Source organism: Gobius niger (assembly GCF_951799975.1).
Source record: "Gobius niger genome assembly, chromosome: 19".
NCBI lineage: Eukaryota > Metazoa > Chordata > Actinopteri > Gobiiformes > Gobiidae > Gobius > Gobius niger.
This window is the reverse complement of record NC_136870.1, coordinates 27987862-28007585: the sequence shown is the minus strand read 5'-3', so window position 1 is coordinate 28007585 and position 19724 is coordinate 27987862. Positions and strand designations below refer to the sequence as shown.

General features: G+C 37.5%; 1 protein-coding gene and 1 long non-coding RNA gene across 5 annotated transcripts in view; one reads left to right on the top strand and one right to left on the bottom strand.

The window, feature by feature from the left end:
* Positions 1–7963: 7963 nt before the first annotated feature.
* The window catches only part of qki2 (QKI, KH domain containing, RNA binding 2), a 76720-nt gene continuing 64959 nt past the window's right edge, over positions 7964–19724 (bottom strand). For 2 of the 4 annotated variants that reach the window (XM_079577246.1, XM_079577247.1), the window contains 2 exons: positions 18596–18667; positions 7964–8117 (listed from right to left, as the gene is read on the bottom strand). In XM_079577246.1, coding sequence (XP_079433372.1) covers positions 8095–8117; positions 18596–18667 — 95 coding nt within the window. In that variant the 3' untranslated portion in view covers positions 7964–8094. Of the gene's footprint in view, positions 8118–18491; positions 18668–19724 lie in introns of those variants that run through there. The other 2 variants (XM_079577244.1, XM_079577245.1) reach the window with 1 other exon arrangement.
* Positions 11988–13471, top strand: LOC306978675. Its single transcript, XR_013793913.1, has 2 exons — positions 11988–12019; positions 12764–13471. It is a non-coding gene; the product is annotated as an uncharacterized lncRNA (long non-coding RNA).

Genomic DNA, 19724 nt, shown 5'->3' with positions numbered 1-19724 from the left:
TTAGAAAATCCACATTGTTTAATTGTGTGTAATTATACTTTGTAGTGGAACACTTCACGTAACCATATTTAAATAGGGAAAACGTGGAAGAGCTTGGTAGCTTCTATCCTGACCTGTTTTGGAGCTATAGAGGAGAGAGGGAGAGGCTAAATGCTAACGCCGTCTGCGCTGTGTTTACGTGACTGAAGATCAGACAGGTCCTAAAGAACTCGTCACAGCTCAGGTAAGAACATATCTCAGTCTGGAAAACGGCGGCCTGTTCCTTTAAAATACTGCAAATAAGTTCTTATTTTTTCCATAAAAAGTAATAATGTTTCACTGAGCAAAGTTTTCTTGAGAAAAAAAATCTTATTTTAGGAAATAAAATCTAGCCATTTCTTGTTCAGATAAATTTACTAAAAAAAATGATTTTTCTTGGTAACAAGAAAGAAAAACTTTTTGAATCTTTGTCTTTTAGACAAAGAATATTTTTTCTTATTTTAAGACAAACTAAGATCACAATAACTCTTAATGCAGGGGTCACCAACGTGGTGCCCGCGGGCTCCCAGGGGCCCTTTGGGGCATGTCCTGTAGCCCTTGGGACTTTTTCTAAAGTGTAAAACACTTCATTTTCTTGAATCTAATTCTTAAAAATACAGTTGTTTTGGTTCTTGTGACTCAGTATGAGTTTAAAATAAAGCTATTTTAATATAATATGGGGTCAATATCCTATAAGTGAACAGTGTACGTTTAAGTCTTTAGGATTTGTTTTTAACTGGTCGCCCTCGAACAACTTAATGCTCTTCAAGTAGCCCTCAGCTGAAATAAGGCTGGTGAACCATGTCTTAATGTAAGAACTGCTTCTCACAGAGAGATAAAACATTCCATTCTTTAAAGTGGGCGGCTCGGTGGCACAGCGGTTAGAGCCTCAGCTTCACAGCTCGAAGGTCCCGGGTTCGATTCCCACCAGGACGGGGCCTTTCTGTGTGGAGCATGTTCTCCCCGTGTCTACCACTAAAACATGTACAATAGGTGAATCCTCCAGCAGGTGATTCTGACCATCAGCCTGGCTCCACATCATGGAGGCGGGTCTCCGGGCAATACTTTCCTTAAATATTAGTATTTATTAACAACATTTTACTTAAATCAAGCAACATTTAAGTAAAATATCCACAATTTTTCACTAAATAAGAATGTTTTCCTTAAATTATTCCATTTCCTGAGGACATTTTGCTTAATTCTAGCTATTTATTTGCTTAAATTTAGTGTTTCTTTCTTGTTTTATGATGCAAGAAAAAAATGCTGACCCCAATGGCAGAATTTTTTCCTTAAAACAAGATTTTTTTCCTTGTTTTTAGTCGGGCACTTTTTGCAGTGCACCCTCACAAACATGAGCCTGGAGGAGGAACACCCAGGCCATCAGAGACGTCACACACCCAGGACACTCACATGAACTCATCACACGTGTGTTTGTGTTGTCGTGTTCTCGGGTTAAATGTGTGGTTTTGTGAAAAGTCCACTCTCTCTTCCAGTTATGACGAAAACAAACCATTAAATCGTGTTATCCAGAAACATCTTCACGTTTCTGCGTCAGAGCTGAAACGCCTTTGTCTCAGATTAGCATAGCTTTACATTAGCATAACTTTACATTAGCATAACCTTACATTAGCATAACCTCAGATTAGCATAACCTCAGATTAGCATAACCGCGGCTCTGCTTTGCTAACACTGCAGGTCCAGGGAGAGTAAATGTTGGGCGCGTCCCGGGGACAGTGGTGGCGTGTCCCGTACCAGGGCCCATTGTCCCGCGCAGAGAAGGCACCGTCTGTGGAGCCGGACAATGGGGGGTTTGTGGCGCCGCGTTCGCTGTCGTCCGTAAACCCGAGCGCTCCGAGTGTGGGACCGGCGGCATCCGCGGCCGGGGGAGCGGGAATGCCAGGGGTCCCAACCCGTGGGCGCGGGCCTCGGAGTGGGACGAACAAAAGGGACGTGTTCAAGAGCTTTGGGACTTCTCAGAGGGAATCTACTCCAGGGATGTACTCGAGTAGATCTTCAGGGTCCAGGGGCGGACTGGCCAAATGTCCGTTCTGGAAGAGCACAGAAGGGCCAATGGCTCTAGGGCCACCGGTCCCGCCTCAACCGAGCTTTACCCAAATTTAAAAGCTAAAAAGAAAAGCATCAAAATAGCGAGAAAAAGAGGATGAAAACAAAACAAAAATGTGCCGGAAAAGCAACAAAAAATCTGATGAAAAGTCAACAAAAACATGACAACAAAGCAACGAAAAGGCCACAAAAACGTGACAGAGCCATGAAAAAAAATGATAGAAAATATGTCAAAAATTCAACAAAAAAATGTGACAAAAATTCGATAAAAAATCAACAAAAATTCGACAAAAAGTGACAAAAATTCAACAAAAAATCGACAAAAATTAGACAAAAAATCAACAAAAATGTGACAAAAATTCAACAAAAAAGTGACAAAAATTCAACAAAAAAGTGACAAAAATTCAACAAAAATGTGACAAAAAAATCGACAAAAAATCGACAAAAAATCGACAAAAATGTGACAAAAATTCAACAAAAATTCAACAAAAATTCAACAAAAATTCAACAAAAAAATGTCCAAAATTCAACAAAAATGTGACAAAAATGTGACAAAATTCGACCAAAATTCGACCAAAATTCGACCAAAATTCAACAAAAAAATGTCAAAAATTCGACAAAAAATCGACAAAAATTAGACAAAAAATCAACAAAAAGCCACAAAAAGTAATGAAGAAACAACAAAACTATGACAAAAAATACGGCGACTTGACAAAAAGTTTCCATCACATCGTTGCTCTCCAGCCGAGAAGCTTTTAGATTTGGGTAAAGCCGAACTGGAGAAAATCCGTTAAGGCGGGGGGTAATTTGGGCCAGGCTGGTCAGAGTCCAGGGCGGTTTTTCAGTCCCAGTCCAGCCCCTGTCAGGGTCTGGACTTTACTCGAGTAGTTCTCCAGGGTCTGGACTTTACTCGAGTAGTTCTCCAGGGTCTGGACTTTACTCGAGTCGTTCTCCAGGGTCTGGACTTTACTCGAGTAGTTCTTCAGGGTCTGGACTTTACTCGAGTAGTTCTTCAGGGTCTGGACTTTACTCGAGTCGTTCTTCAGGGTCTGGACTTTACTCGAGTCGTTCTTCAGGGTCTGGACTTTACTCGAGTAGTTCTTCAGGGTCTGGACTTTACTCGAGTCGTTCTTCAGGGTCTGGACTTTACTCGAGTAGTTCTTCAGGGTCTGGACTGTACTCGAGTCGTTCTTCAGGGTCTGGACTTTACTCGAGTAGATCTTCAGGGTCTGGACTTTACTCGAGTCGTTCTTCAGGGTCTGGACTTTACTCGAGTAGTTCTTCAGGGTCTGGACTTTACTCGAGTAGTTCTTCAGGGTCTGGACTTTACTCAAGTACAGTTTTTGTGTCGAGAACTTGTTGCTTTTACTCCATTTGAAAGATAAATAAAACACCATCTGCTCCACCATGTTCCTCTAACAGGGTCGGCTTTATCCAACCGGCCCGAGACAAGATGGAACTTTTGCCTTTTTGTTTTATTTGATGAATGTGTGGCAGAATTAAACGTCTTGGAGACCAGGTGGAGACTAAAGGAGGCTTAAGGCGAGTCTCCAGGTTGTCTCGGTGAAAGGCTCAGTTTCCGCGGCGTCTCTGTCTGGTCTCCGAGACGTCTCAGGCATCTGTGTCTCTGAGGCCTGTCGGACATGAAGGAGACCTCAAAGAGTCAAATGGAGTCTGTTTTTATTTTATTTTTAATTAATTTGATAGGGACAATGCATATTGATGAACAGTTGCACATGAGCAGTGTAAATATGCCAGATTATAGAGGGGATGCTAGTTTCCATCTGTAGTCCCTAGTTTGAGGTCTCCTTAGTCTCCGACAGGCCTCAGAGACGTCTCCGTGACCAAGTCTCTAACTCAGACATGTCAAGCTGGCGGACCGCGGGCTAAACCTGGCCCGGAACATGATTTAATCCGGCCCCCGACTTGTAGAGCATACGTTTCTGAGTCCCAGGCTTTTGCCCAAATCAGCACTATGTTAAAATCACAGCTCAATATAATTTATTCATTGTAAAATTCTTCTCTCAATGGCATTTTCTTGTTTACATTATAAGAATATTTATCGTGTTATAAGCGACCCGCCAAGGAAGCCGGATTTCGGCCCAAATGACTTTGACCCCCCTGATCTAACGAGTCTCCCGGCCGGTGAGACGGGCTCTTTAGATTTACAATCAAGCAGTGGCGGCTGGTCCATTATGGGCGGTGGCGCCGCCCCTCCTATCAATTTTGCAAATAAAATAAAAAGTTTTAAGTTTAACAAAATCATAACTGTCTTCTGTACAGGTGTTTTTTACACTGAGGGAGGGGGGCGGAGGTGAAGGAGGTGTCAGTTTGTCTGCCTGGTTCATCTTGTGCTGTAACCGGTGTAACAGCTTCATAAATGTGTAGTTTTGTGCTCGGGGCGGCAGGAACAGCGCCCCGAGCATCTAACCAATGGCTCTATATGGTATAAAAACGTCACTGTATGTCATTAATTCAACCAATCAGAGACGCGCAATAATACATTTAAATTTAACAGGTGAAAGACGAGGAAGCGTCTCCTGTAAACAAACACGAGTAGCCCGTTGTTGGAGCAGCTCTGAGCTCACGGACGATCGAAGGAAAAACTTCTCATTTGAGACGGAGGAGCTTCTGTTGTTTCCTGAGAGGAGGTGAAAGGATTTAGTCAAACTAATGGACTTGGGACTTTCTTCCGTCAGAAGTCACGTCTAAACAGACTTTCCTGGAGGTAGCATTACGATGCTAACTAGCTCGTCTGCTTTAGCTGCTGCTTGTTTATCTCACACTTTGGGACAAACCCTCGCTCACCTGGACACTCATGTCCCAGGACGTGGACATTTGATGGAGAGAAAATTCAGGACCGTGAGGAAGAGCTGCGACAGGAGATTCAGGGGAACGTCATTCATTCACTGAGGGAAACAGAGGAGGAGCTCCAGGTGCTACAGGAGGAGCTCCAGGTGCTACAGGAGGAACTCCAGGTGCTACAGAGGAGGAGGAGGACTCTCGTCTAAACGTGAGCTGCACATTATTTGTGAGCGGATCATTTGTCTGACGGTTTATACGGGTTTAAACCTGTGGCTCTGAGGCTCATAATGGAACCACAGCAGATCTGGGACTAAAACTGTTCATGAAATCAAAGAGGAAACACCTCCTGCCTTTGTTCTGGTTCTGCTGGTGCAAAACACAAATATGTATAGTGACTATCGTTACACTTTAGTCAGAAATTATTTATTTTTTTGTTGAATAAAACTAAACAATAAGTTTTGAATATATTCTACATAAAATAATAATATTAAATGCCTCTAAGATAACTTTCTTTTTTAAGATAAAAACAATGTTTACAAGTATCTTCTAAAATATAATTGAAGGTAGGTAGAGGCAACAGCGCCCCCTGGTTTTCACATCACCAGCCGCCACTGCAATGAAGGCAAAAACATTATGTGTAAATGTCGTTGTATAAATATGAATCTGTCTTTCCTCAGAGACGCCGGCGACTGTGACCCTGACGACGTCTGTGACACTTCTCGAGGTCATGAAACTAAAACTGTTTCACTTTTGTGGAGACAGTAACGTTTTCATGTCCAAACCTTTGTGAGAAACACTCGGACTGGACGACGAGGCCTCGCAACAAACCTCAGAGTTTTGGATTCGATGCATTTGTTTCCAGATGAATAATTCCCGCACTGGATCAGAAATGCATCTCAGTCAAAGGGCGGGACATGTGGAGCAGGTTTGGCCTCGTTAAGGGATCACTGATGGGACAGTTTTATATTCCAGAGGACTTTCCTGCCCCTTTGAGACTCTGAGCGGGACGGTCCGGTTCTGCTGAGGCCGGTCCGTGTTTTACAGAGTGAACGACAGAGAATCCCATAAAACTTTACAGACTTTAAACTCTTTCACTGTCGCAGTAACGGCCCGAAGGTTTATTACAGGCACACGTTTAAACGGAGTCTGTGGAAACTGACGGCGCCGCAGGTGTCACGTCGTGTCCGATGAGGAAACAGACGTTACGTTACTTTATCGTTAAGGATTAGTGATGTTACGAAGTCACTCTGGCTTAAATATAAAGTTCACACGGAGTGAAGTTAAAGGCACGGAGTCGGTTCAGAAACACCTCGTTCTGAACGTCAGGCACATTTTTACTTTTGCTTTAAAAACGGTCTCACGCTTGAAGCCGGCGTTTGGTGAGACAGAACTTCACGGTCTGGGCTCGGGCGCCGACGCCGTTTCTGTGACTTCCTGTTTTGTGTTTCGGACGAGGAAACGATGAACACGGTAAAAGCGTTTCAGGCGAGACGCTGCGCCTGAAACGCTCCTGGTTTTTGGGTTCAAAGGTCAATAAATGTGTCAGGGATTAAATCTGTAAAACAGTTGGAGTAAAGAGGAGGGAGCGCCGCCCTGCTGGAGAGAGAACAACGGCGCGACTCGACAAAGCGTCAGTGAATAAACATCGTACAGCGAGAGTTTGGCCTGTTTTTAAAACGAAGACGTTACAAGATATTTAAAACTTTTCCAAACTGGACATTTTTGGAACAGTTTTTACAATTTTGGAAACTTTTGGAAAAGATTTCACATTTTTGAAAATGAAAAATGTTTTCCAACATTTTCCTTTTGTGTGTGTGAAAAATTTCAAAAATGTAAAAGTAAAAAAAAAAGAGAATTTTAGAAATTTTCATTTTTTTTTAATTTTCCACATTTTTTCAATTTTCCAATTTCTTTTTTATTTATTTCTTTTTTTCAATTTTCCAAAATGTTTAATTTCTTTTCCAAAAATATCAAAACTGTTCCAAACTGGGAAATTTTGGAAAAGTAAAACTTTTTTTTTTTTTTTAAATGTTTTACATTTTCAATTTTTTTTTTAGAAATTTTCCAGAATTTTTGAAATTGTCAAAAAAAAAATATATTTAAAAAAAAATGTTTGAACATTTTCCAAAACTGTTCCAAACTGGAAACTGTTTGAACATTTTGAAAATGTAAAAATAAAATAAAAATATTTTTGAAATTTGCCAAAAAAATAAAAATATTTTCAAAAATATCAAAACTGTTCCAAACTGGAAAATGTTTGAACATTTGGAAAAGTAAAAAAAGAGAATTTTAGAATTTTCAGTTTGTTTTCAATTTTCCAATTTTGCTTTTTCTTTTCCATTTTGTTTTTGTTCTTCAATTTTCATTTTTTTTTTCAATTTTGAACATTTGGAAAAGTAAAAAAAAAAAAAATTCTTTTTTAATTTTCCAGAATTTTTGAAATTGTCAAAAAAAAAAACATATTTTCAAAAAATGTTTGAAAGTTTTCCAAAACTGTTCCAAACTGGAAACTGTTTGAACATTTTGAAAATGTAAATTTTTTTTTAAAAACATTTTCAAAAGATTTAAAAACTGTTCCAAACTAGATTTTTTTTTTTTACATTTTGGAAAAGTTGTAAAAAGAAATGTAAACAAAACTTTTCAAAAAAACGTTCACTTGCAGCGTCTCGCCTTAATAACGAGTCGTTTTTGTTAAACCTCCCCTTTAAAGGCACTGAAATGACTGTTTTGTTGAACCTCCCCTTTAAAGGCACTGAAATGACTGTTTTGTTGAACCTCCCCTTTAAAGGCACTGAAATGACTGTTTTGTTGAACCTCCCCTTTAAAGTCCGAAAGGCACTGAAATGACTGTTTTGTTGAACCTCCCCTTTAAAGGCACTGAAATGACTGTTTTACTTTTATGCTGAATTTCGATTGTGCAAAGTTTGGTTCCCCAGAGACCGTGGCGTTTCCGTGGTCACGGCGAAGGCACTTTCTGACGGTAAAAGCAGCGCTAGCGACGCCGTGTTTCGGAGGGAAAGCGTTTGTGGCTCCACGTCGTCGCTGCTGGAGTTTGTCCCGTCTCGTGGATAAAGTCTTTTCTGTCCCGTTTAGTTCCCGGTTAGTGGCTCCGCGGCCGGTGGGTGGGTGGGGTTCGCCGCCGGTCCCCCGTCGGCTGCAGGAGGAGGGTGAGCGGCGAGTGGCGCCCGCGGGCAGAGGTGGGCGGGGTCATGGGTTAGTGGCCGTGGCAGCTAGAGTTAGACAGACACAGGAAGGAGGGATCGAGGAAAGGAAAACAACAACAGGAGGAAGGAGAGAGAGAGACGGAGAGATTAGTGTCAGCGAGTGATTTAAGGATGGACTTAAGAACTACGGCGGCGGCGGCGGGCGATGGCGGCCAGGGCTCCCGGCGCCGGCAGAGAGTGGAGAGAGTTAAGCGCTACCAGGAAATCTACGTTCAGATGGAAAATGTCATCACTGTGTCAGTAACAGGTTAATTTACTACAGCTTTATGTCTGTTAGAGCAAAATCTTCATCTTCAGTGTCAGGAAATGGTCCATCATTTGGGGGGAAAAAATGCAACGACAATGTAAACATTTTAGAAAATGGCCGCCGTACTGAAATCTTTGGCCGTTAAACAGGTTTGTCTTAACGTTTTGGACAAAAGCGTAACTTAATCTGCTCTGACAAACATACAACAGATAAAGACTCTCATATTTTAAGGTTTTTTGTTCTAATCCACTCTGAAAACCCGCCAAAAGCGTCGCCCCGGGCGTTAGCGTCCCGTTAGCTCGCGGCTAACGCTTCAGTGTTACGTCTATGGGAGCTCGTGCCGCCGCCGTGCGCCGCTAACAGCTACATGCTACAAGAAACATGAGACAGCAGATTAATGAGGAGGCTTTACAGCGAGAAACACGGTAAGTTTGGGAGAAACGCTGGAGAAAAGTGGCACAAACATGAACTTTGCAGAGAGGAATGGAGCAGTTTGTACAAAATGGAGCTGATTTGTTTTCCCCGAGGTAATGGAAACGTTTAAGGTTCTCCCTGAGCTTATAAAGTGTTTACAAAAGGTTTCTCTTAAGTTATTTCATTAAGACTCTGAAGGTGAAAAGGAAAAAAAAACAATAAACATAGAGATACTGTCAATTTATGTTTTCATGAAAAATAAAGTGTTTTTATTGTAAAAATGCTGAAAATTGTTGATATTTTCAGTGAAGTTGCTTCTGATACGATACTGGGGGTTTGAGTATCGGCCGATATCAGATATTAACCGATACCAAGAGTCTTTCTCTGAGGGAAAAAGGGAACGATCCACTTTTCTCCATATTAACATCAAGTTTTAACTGATCAGTAACATCATGACAATAAGATTAGTTGCCTTTAGCATTAGCTTGTTAGCACTAGCATTCTGTTGCTAGCCGCAGCATTTTACGCTGCAATCAAAAATACAGATTAACTCAGTGATTGAATTGACGCTGTGCATAACTTCAAATCAGAACGACGCCGCCCGAGAAGTGACTTCCTGTTTCGATCTAAAACGCCAAAATAAAAGCACAGCTCGTCTCATTGATTAGCTCAGCAGGTACTCGCAACATCACAAGAATATAATTAAATACACACATGTTAAGTGTTTTGTCTGTTAACAGTTTGGCAGAAAGAATAAGATGGTGCTTTTATTTTGGCGTGCTGGATCGAAACAGGAAGTCGCGTTTTTATGATTTGAAGTTTTGCACAGAGTCAATTTTTATGCTCACTGCTGCCACCTCAGGTCATACGTGTAACTGCAGGTTCTATATTAAGCTCGTGCATGACGGCACTTCAGACTGAACACCTTCCTGAGTGACAGAGCAGGATTTTAGAGGCAGTTGTGGTGAACAGGTCTGAGCTCATTCTACAAATTAGGACATGGCGGGAAAATACATAATTTTTAAATTTTCCGTAAAGTCCCTTTAGGTAAGAAAAAAACATCAACAGATTTCAATAAGATGTTTTTATGAAATTTAGGAGGAAAAAAAATCTTCCCAAAGAGACAGATTTTACTTATTTGTACTTTTTTTTTTAGTGTAAATGAAAAAATGAATGGGGAATTTAAAATGGAGAATTCTTACAAAAAACAAAAATAATAAAACGACTGAAATTAAGACCTTAGTTAGTGTCAGAAAATCTACCAGTATTTAAGCACAAAACATAATTTAATTTAATTCAATTTACATTTCAATTCAATTCAATTCAATTCAATTCAATTCAATTCTTAATTTGAAATTTGAATTTTTTTAAATTTTCAATTTAAATAAAAAATTTACATTTTCTTCCCAAAGAGACAGATTTTACTTATTTGTACTTTTTTCAAAAAGTAAATGAAAAAAATGAAAGGGGAATTTAAAACGGATAATTCTTACAAAAAAAAAAAAAAAACCCGACTGAAATGACGACCTTAGTGTCAGAAAATCTACCAGTGTTTATGCACAAAACATAATTTAATTCAATTCAATTCAATTTACATTTCAATTAGCTATTTCTTACTTTTAAATTTTAAATTTAAATTAAAAAATTAACATTTTCATTTTAAATTTAGATAAAAATATATTTTCATTTTAAATTTAATTTAATTTGACGTTTAATTTCAATGTAATTTAATGTAAGTTCATGTATTTATATTGTATTTAAGCATAGTTAACATTTTACTGAATTTGCTAACTTTAATACAATAGAGGTGAGGCTACATATCGTTAGCCACGTAGCAAAACTGCCTAAGTCATTGTGTTTTGTTAAAATGGCAATAAGAGAAAAACAATGTGTTTCCTATAAAACGTCTTTTTACATGTTTTCCAAAATCAAAACAAAAATGAGTTTATGCTAATATGCTATGTGGCTAACGATGTGTGACCTCTGACCTCTCCTGGCTGCGGCCCAGTGGTTTGTATAGAAGTTCACAAAGAGACAGATTTTACTTATTTGTACTTTTTTCAAAAAGTAAATGAAAAAATGAATGGGGAATTTAAAATGGAGAATTCTTACAAAACCAAAATAACCAAAATAATAAAACGACTGAAATGAAAACCTTAGTGTCAGAAAATCTACCAGTATTTATGCACAAAACATCATTTAATTTACATTTCATTTCAATTCAATTCTTAATTTTAAATTTAAATTTTACATTTTAATTTTAAATTTAATCAAATTTAAATTGACATTTAATTTTAATGTAATTTAATTTAATATAATGTATTTATATTGTATTTGAGCACAGTTAACATTTTACTGAATTTGCTAACTTTAATACAATAGAGGTGAAGTTACACATCTGACCTCTGACCTCTCCTGGCTGCGGCCCAGTGGTTTGTATAGAAGACAGATTTTACTTATTTGTACTTTTTTCAAAAAGTAAATGAAAAAATGAATGGGGAATTTAAAACGGAGAATTCTTACAACAACAAAAAAAGAATAAAACGACTGAAGTGAAAATCTTAGTGTCAGAAAATCTACCAGTATTTATGCACAAAACATCATTTAATTCAATTCAATTAAATTCATTTCTTAATTTTAAATTTAAATAAAAAAATACATTTTATATTTAATTTAATTTATATTGACATTTAATTTTAATGTAATTTAATTTAATATAAACTAATGTATTTATATTGTATTTGAGCATAGTTAACATTTTCCTGAATTTGCTAACTTTAGTACAATAGAGGTGAAGTTACACATCTGACCTCTGACCTCTACTGGCTGTGGCCCAGTGGTTTGTATTGAAGACAGATTTTACTTATTTGTACTTTTTTCAAAAAGTAAATGAAAAAATGAAATGAAGACCTTAGTAAGTGTCAGAAAATCTACCACTATTTATGCAGAAAACATAATTTAATTCAGTTCAATTCAATTTACATTTCAATTATTCATTTCTTACTTTTACATTTTAAATTTAAATTTAAATTTCATATTTTCATTTTAAATTTAAATAAAAAATTTACATTTTATATTTAATTTAATGTAAAGTGACATTTAATTTTAATGTAATTTAATGTAATATAATGTATTTATATTGTATTTGAGCATAGTTAACATGTTCCTGAATTTGCTAACTTTAATACAATAGAGATGAAGTTACATATCTGACCTCTGACCTCTCCTGGCTGCGGCCCAGTTGTTTGTATAGAAGACAGATTTTACTTATTTGTACTTTTTTCAAAAAGTAAATGAAAAAATTAAAGGGGAATTTAAAACGGAGAATTCTTACAACAAAAAAAGAATAAAACGACTGAAGTGAAAACCTTAGTGTCAGAAAATCTACCAGTATTTATGCACAAAACATCATTTAATTCAATTCAATTCAATTCATTTCTTAATTTTAAATTTTAAATAAAAATAAAAAATGTATATTTTCATTTTAAATTTAAATAAAAAATGTATATTTTCATTTTAAATTTAAATAAAAATTGTACATTTTCTATTTAATTTAAGGTAAATTGACATTTAATTTTAATGTAATTTAATTTAATATAATATAATGTATTTATATTGTATTTAAGCATAGTTAACATTTTACTGAATTTGCTAACTTTAATACAATAGAGGTGAAGTTACACATCTGACCTCTGACCTCTCCTGGCTGCGGCCCAGTGGTTTGTATAGAACAGGGGTTCTCAACCTGGGGGTCGGGAGACAAATTTGGGGGGGTCGCCAGAGCCTATAGATAAAGTGCATATTTTAATACTATTATTGTGGTATCGTAGCATACATGCTATTTTACCAGGGTGCCAGTATTTGTTCTAAATTTGATTCATTTTATTTTAGACATTGTTTTTTCTTTTATAGGTTAATGTCCCTGTTTTTCCCATGGTCTGACCCGGGTGGGGGTCACGATCCTAATGAACTGTTAAAATGGGGGTCGCAGCTCCAAAAGATCACAAAAACGTCTGTACAATCTTCTCCATTTCACACATTTTGCTTCTCGTCTCAAATCAAACTCATTTCAAGAACACTTTCCACTCTTCTTCTTCTTCTTCTAATCCGATCGTTCCATTCTGTGCCACTTTTCTCCGCCTCAAACCTCCTCGAGCGTTACCGTAAGTCCGGGCGTAAACGCGACACACAAAAGTAACGACTCAAACTTGATTATGATCCGATTATTGAACAGGATTAGCTCTACGTTAGGCAGAAGAGACAGCGATGGAGGTGTTACGAAAAACAGGTGATGATTCCAAAAAAAAACAAAAAAGAATTTGGTCCAAAAAGTCGCCAGGATTCGTTTGAATAATCATCTTTATTGCCTTTAGTGTTTCCTCTTCCATCCTTCACAAGTCGCTCACACACATATAGATATATTTCTTATAGATATCGGAGCTAAGGCTACAAACCATAAATGCATAAAAACACCGGAGCGGCCCGTGACATCGAGGAAAAGAAAGGCCACTTCAAAATCTTAAATATCATCGCGGCTTCAGAGGAACAAAAATAAAACAGTGGCTAAAACATTTGAATAAACATTTCTATAAAAAGCACAAAAAACACAAAATGTACAAACTAATAAAACTAATAAAAAAAAAAACATCTACAAGTATTTTCCAAAGCGATATTCTTCATAAAAGCATTTGAAAATCCCTATATACACATCAGCACCACTCGCCGACAGGAGAAACAGACTTTATATAAATAGTGTCGCACAGTCTCAGTAGTTTCAACACGCCGCCCACAGGTTAAAGTCGTTGGGGGAAGACGGGCGGCGGCAGCGGCGGCTCGCGGGGCGGGGACGGCGCGGCGGCGGTTTGGAAAAAGGGGCCGGATTATTGCACTAAAGGAAAGGGTGAAGAGCTTTGAGTGAAGGACGTCACAGGGGGAGGCACGAGGTTTGGAGCTAGATGTTAAGCTCTGGACTCACGCATGAACCGAAAGGAGCTTTTTCCTTATGTCACATTTTTGTCAATTTTTTGGTATATTTTTATGAATTTTTTGTCTTTTTTTTTGACACATTTTTGTCATTTTTTTGGTAATTTTTTGTCACATTTTTGTCAACTTTTTGTCCATTTTTTATGAATTTTTTGTCTTTTTTTTTGACACATTTTTTTCATTTTTTCGTCAATTTCTTGTGACATTTTTGTGACATTTTTGCCAATTTTTCATCATTTTTTTGTCACATTTTTGTAAATTTTTTATCACATTTTTGTCATTTTTTTGTCAATTTCTTGTGACATTTTTGCCACTTTTTCAACAATTTTTTATCAATTTTTTGTCACATTTTTGTCATTTTTTTTTTCATTTTTTCGTCAATTTCTTGTGACATTTTTGTGACATTTTTGCCAATTTTTCATCATTTTTTTGTCACATTTTTGTAAATTTTTTATCACATTTTTGTCATTTTTTTGTCATTTTTTTGTCATTTTTTCGTCAATTTCTTGTGACATTTTTGTGACATTTTTGTGACATTTTTGCCACTTTTTCATCCATTTTTTGTCACATTTTTGTCATTTTTTCGTCCATTTTTTATCAATTTTTTGTCAATTTTTTGTCAATTTTTTATCACATTTTTGTCAATTTTTTGTTAATTTCTTGTGACATTTTTGCCACTTTTTCATTAATTTTTCGTCACTTTTTCGTCATTTTTTTGTCAAATTTTTATCACATTTTTGTCAATTTTTGTCAATTTCTTGTGACATTTTTGCCACTTTTTCATCAATTTTTTGTCACTTTTCTGTCACATTTTTGTCATTTTTTCGTCAATTTTTTTGTCAGTTTCTTGTGACATTTTTGCCATGCACTGCACTTACAGTGGTTTCGTTGACGGTTTTACTGCAGACGATTAACTCTTTTAACCCCTTAACTCCCGCCTGAACCGAGCACATTTTCTCCAGTTTGGCTTTACCCCAATCCAAAAGCTTCTGGAAAAAAGGTGTGAAGATAGCGACAAAACTGAGACGAAAACAATGATGGAAATGTCACAAAAATGTCACAAGAAATTGACAAAAATGTGACGAAAAAATGACAAAAATGTGATAAAAAATGTGATAAAAAATTTGACAAGAAAATGACAAAAATTTAACCAAAAAATGACCAAAAATGACAAAAATGTGATAAAAAATGTGATACAAATTTGACAAAAAAATGTAAAAAAAAATGTCAAAAAATGTAAAAAAAAATTGACCAAAAATGACCAAAAATTTGATCAAAATTTGACCAGAAAATGTCAAAAAAAAAGTCAAAAAAATGTCACAAAAATGTCAAAAAATGTCAAAAAATGTGATACAAATCTGACAAAAAAATTACAAAAAAATTACAAAAATTTGACCAAAAATGACAACAATTTGACAAAAATGTGACAAAAATGCAATAGAAATTTGACAAGAAAATGGACCAAAAAATGACCCAAAAAATTGACAAAAAAGTTACTAAAATGAGTTGAATACCCAACAAAAAAATGATGGACAAAATATCTGATGACGTGAGGAAAAAGATCCTCTCGGTTCAGGCGGGAGTTAAGAGGTTAAACACTCTTTAAACACTCTTTAAACACGTTTAAAACACGTTTTCACTTCTGTAAATGATTCTTTCAAACCTCAGAGGAATCCAGTCCATTTTCCAAACCGACGAACGCGCCCGTCTTAAGTGCTGCGTCCGCGAGCCGCCGCCGTCACGTGGCACATTACCGGGATTTTTAATAATAATTAATCCATTTGTGTCAAATATAATTACAATAAAACCTCTATGGAATGGTCCGAGCTTAAACGTGTCCCACAGCGCGTGCAGGTTAAAAGGTAGTAAAAACCAGAGGAAATTAACATTAACAAACGTGTTCCGAGGCGCGGCGCGTGGGCGGGGCCGGGGGGGGGGGCGGGGTTACAGTGGTGCGGCCCCGCCTCCTTTCACATTGATAATAGACACATCATGCTTTAAATAAACCGAGGAGAGGCGGGCTTTAAACACGTGGACATGTGGAAAAAGTGCTTCGAGTCAGAGCTGGACAAAAGAACCACTTTCCTTTACACTTTACACTTTACACTTTTTTCCCCAACATTTCTTACTTTATTATATATATATATTTTCTTCTTCTTTTTTTTAATTGGGGCAATTTTTTTCCCTTTATTTTATTTTTGTATCCAAATTGTTTTCACCATTTTAGCCCATATTTAAAATCATTTGTCAAACTTTTTTGCCCCATTTTTTACTTTTTTCCCCTTATCTTTGCCCCAATTTGTTTCCCTAGTTTTTTATTACAAACATTTTCCTAATTTTGCCCCAAATTATCCCCCATTTTTCACCCTTTTTTTAGCATCGGTATCAGACGCTAGGGCTGCAGCTAACGATTATTTTGATAATCGATTTATCTACCGATTATTTTCACGATTAATCGATTAATCGCTTGGCTGTGAAAGGTGCACGGAAATGGTATTTTTTCCATTTTTTGATCACATGAAGCTAAAGTGACGCCGCTCGAGGACGTGTTGATGGAGTAAACTTAAAGTAAACATTTGTAGGAGGCTCTTTGTGCTAATTCTGCTTCTGATTGGACGAGACAAAGACAGATATTTATGAAATTTACGATGTACAAAACACTGCAGACCCTCACTTTAAAAACTAAAGTAGGTTTTCATCCAAAATACAGAATTGTCATGTCTTTTTTGCTCTATTTTAGTCTGTGTTTACTAGAAAACGATTAATCGATCACTGAAATATTTGACAACCATTTTAGTCATCGATTAGTTGTTCAGCCCTATCGGAAACCAAGTATCGGTATCGGAAAAGAAAAGTATCGGTCCCCAGCTCCTGAAAACGACATAAAAAGTACCAGAAGGAACTCAGTCTGTGCTTCGTCCTTAAATATAATGATATAAATAAAATAAACTCATTTAAAACACTGGTTTCCTCTAAGTGCTTCGGTTGCTCCTCCCACTAAAACATGTACAATAGGGGTGTGGTCAGAATCTCACACGGCCCCGATTCTCTCATTCCGCCTTAACCGAGCACATTTTCTGCAGTTTTACCCAAATCTAAACGCTCATTTGAAAGCTAAGACCTACACAAATCATCTAAGCTTCATCCGTGTTTTTGTTTTTGTCATTTCAGGGCGTTTCTGTGCGTAACGTAAAATCCCTTGTGTAGGTCTTAGCTTTCAAATGAGGCGTTACTCTGGCCAATGACATCACACATAGTCCTGGCTGCCATTTTGAATACCGAAGTAGCATTAGTCTCAGTCTGAGTCAGTGTTTAAGCTGCTCAAGACGTTAGCATGCTACTGGTTAGCAACGGTCAATGGCTTCAACACGATAAACACTGAGGAGATACAACAGTAACAGCTCTGACCTCTGACCTCTGTCACATGTCGCAGCCAGAGCTGAGCTGTTGAAGCTAGATGCTAACCAGTAGCCTGCTAACATCTCAAACCCTGACTCACACGATCAGTTGTCTTTCTTTTATATCCTGAGCACAGATATTGTTACATGTTGTAGCGCTGCATAATTGTACTTCGGTGTTCAAAATGGCCGCCATAACAACATGGCCGCCAAAACAACATAAGTCTGAAAGGCGAGACCCTTTAACTGTTTGTAAACATTTGGGACTTAGCTGGAGGCAGGAAGTTGGATTCCTATCTATAGATACAGACGGCATCTCGTCATAGAAGGGGGCGTGGCTTCGCCGAGGGGGAAAATAGAATCTTTAGGGAAACACAATTTTCCCTCTTTTTAGCCATTTTCTGGTGGAATATGAACTTATTTATCACATACAAATAAAGTCAAGTGTAAATCAGGCCCATATGGATATTTTCTCACTGCAGATTGTTCAGTAGAAGTAAAAAAACGGCAGTTGTAGCAAGCGCTAGCTAACCGTTAGCATTAACCCGACGCTAACATGTAGCATCAAGTTAGCATTCTCCATTTATTAATGTATTTATGGGCTGTTTAACCACTTTGCTCCTCCCCATGTCTTTGTATCATTATTTAGTAGAATTTAGGCGCATTGAGTTGCCTTGTGTACGAAATGCGCGGTATAAATAAAGTTGCCTTGCCTTGCCTAGAAACTATATTCATAATTCAACATTTGTTAAAGTAGTTTTTCAATAATTAGAGAAAATTAACTTTTTTTCAAAATTGTTTTCCCCCTTAACTGTTTTCAAACATGACCATATATGGGCGATTCCAGAGACGCCGTCTGTATCTATTTCCATTGGAGCTGTTGTCATGATAAACAAACTGTTTAACTGTTTTAGGAAATGTCAAATATAAACCTCGTTTTATCGTCTCAAATGTCGCTCCTCTTGGTCTAAGCCACAACAGGACCACATTTTTTAGCTGTAGTTTTACATTTATAATCGCTAGTTTTTGTTTATTCTTATTTCTCTTGATCACTTCCTGCCTCCAGATGATGTCACTGATGATGTCACCAGTTAAAGGGTCTATACAGGCTGTAAACTCCGGCCAAACTGAAGAAACTGCACTTGGTTAAAGCGGAATATGAAGCAGAATTTAAGTTGTTTCTTTGTAATTTCATTCTGTTTCTCGTTAACAGAGTTTAAAGTCGCCGCATGAACGTCTCAAAGGCGTGATTATCGAAAGTATCTTCCATTGTCCAGCTCGACTTCACAAACTAAACATCCGCGGGTTCATAAATAGCTTAAGGACAGAATGAAAAGAGGAGGTGTCCGGTGTTTAAAGCCCGCCTCCGGCTCCTCCCCCTGGTCCACATACACCTGCGTCATGCACGTGTCCACACAAAGCGAGCGCTCGCCCACACTGACCTCTGTCCGTGACCCTTTGGTACGGGTGCGCTCTCTTCTCGTGGCGCCGCACTTTAGCGCTAACGGCTCCTGCTAACGGCGCCAGAGCAGAGACAAACAGGTTATTTTCAGAAACAGAGGAGACCAAACACAAGCCCGGAGCTCCCCCAGGCCTAACAACGCGGGGGGCGGGCCTTAAGACGACAGGAGGCGGGGCAAGCTCCACGGGGGGCGGAGCTGGAAACGAGTCGAGAGAGAAATCGATTTGAAACTTCGGCTGGAGATACTCACATGTTTTCGTATAAAATTAAGGCACTTTAGGAGTAAAAATGTTTGATCCAAAGGTTTGCTCAAACGGATTTTGGATCTTGTTTAGTTTTTGAATAAACTAGTTAGTTTTGACGTCAGAGTAAAAACTCTCTGAGATTCATCCAGGAAGTGACTCGTGCTTATGTTCCAGGCAGAGATCATTTTACAACATGTTTTATTTTATTTTAATCTTAGTCTTAATTTCATTTTAGTCAAGATTTAGTAAAAAACACAACTTTTTGATTTTAGTCTAGTTTTTAGACGAATTTAATCGGCTTATATTTATAAAATTCATTATAATCATACACTGCAAAACTCCTAAAAACAAGGAAAAAAATCTTAAAATAAGACATTTTTCTTGTTTTAAGGAAGAAATTCTGCCAATGGGGTCAGTGTTTTTTTCTTGCTAAGAATTCTTCTTTCTAGAATATTTTTCTCATAAAACAAGAAAGAAAAACTAAATTTAAGCAAATAAATAACTAGAATTAAGCAAAATGTCCTCAGAAAATGGAATAATTTAAGGAAAACATTCTTATTTAGTGAAAAATTGTGGATATTTTACTTAAATGTTGCTTGATTTAAGTAAAATGTTCTAAATTACTCACATTTTTGAGCAAAATGTTCTTAATAAACACTAATATTTAAGGAAAGTATTGCCGCGCCCGGAGACCCGCCTCCATGATGTGGAGCCAGGCTGAGGGTCAGAATCACCTGCTGGAGGATTCACCTATTGTACATGTTTTTAGTGGCAGACACGGGGAGAACATGCTCCACACAGAAAGGCCCCGTCCTGGTGGGAATCGAACCCGGGACCTTCGGGACCAAATATGGTCGTTTCCTT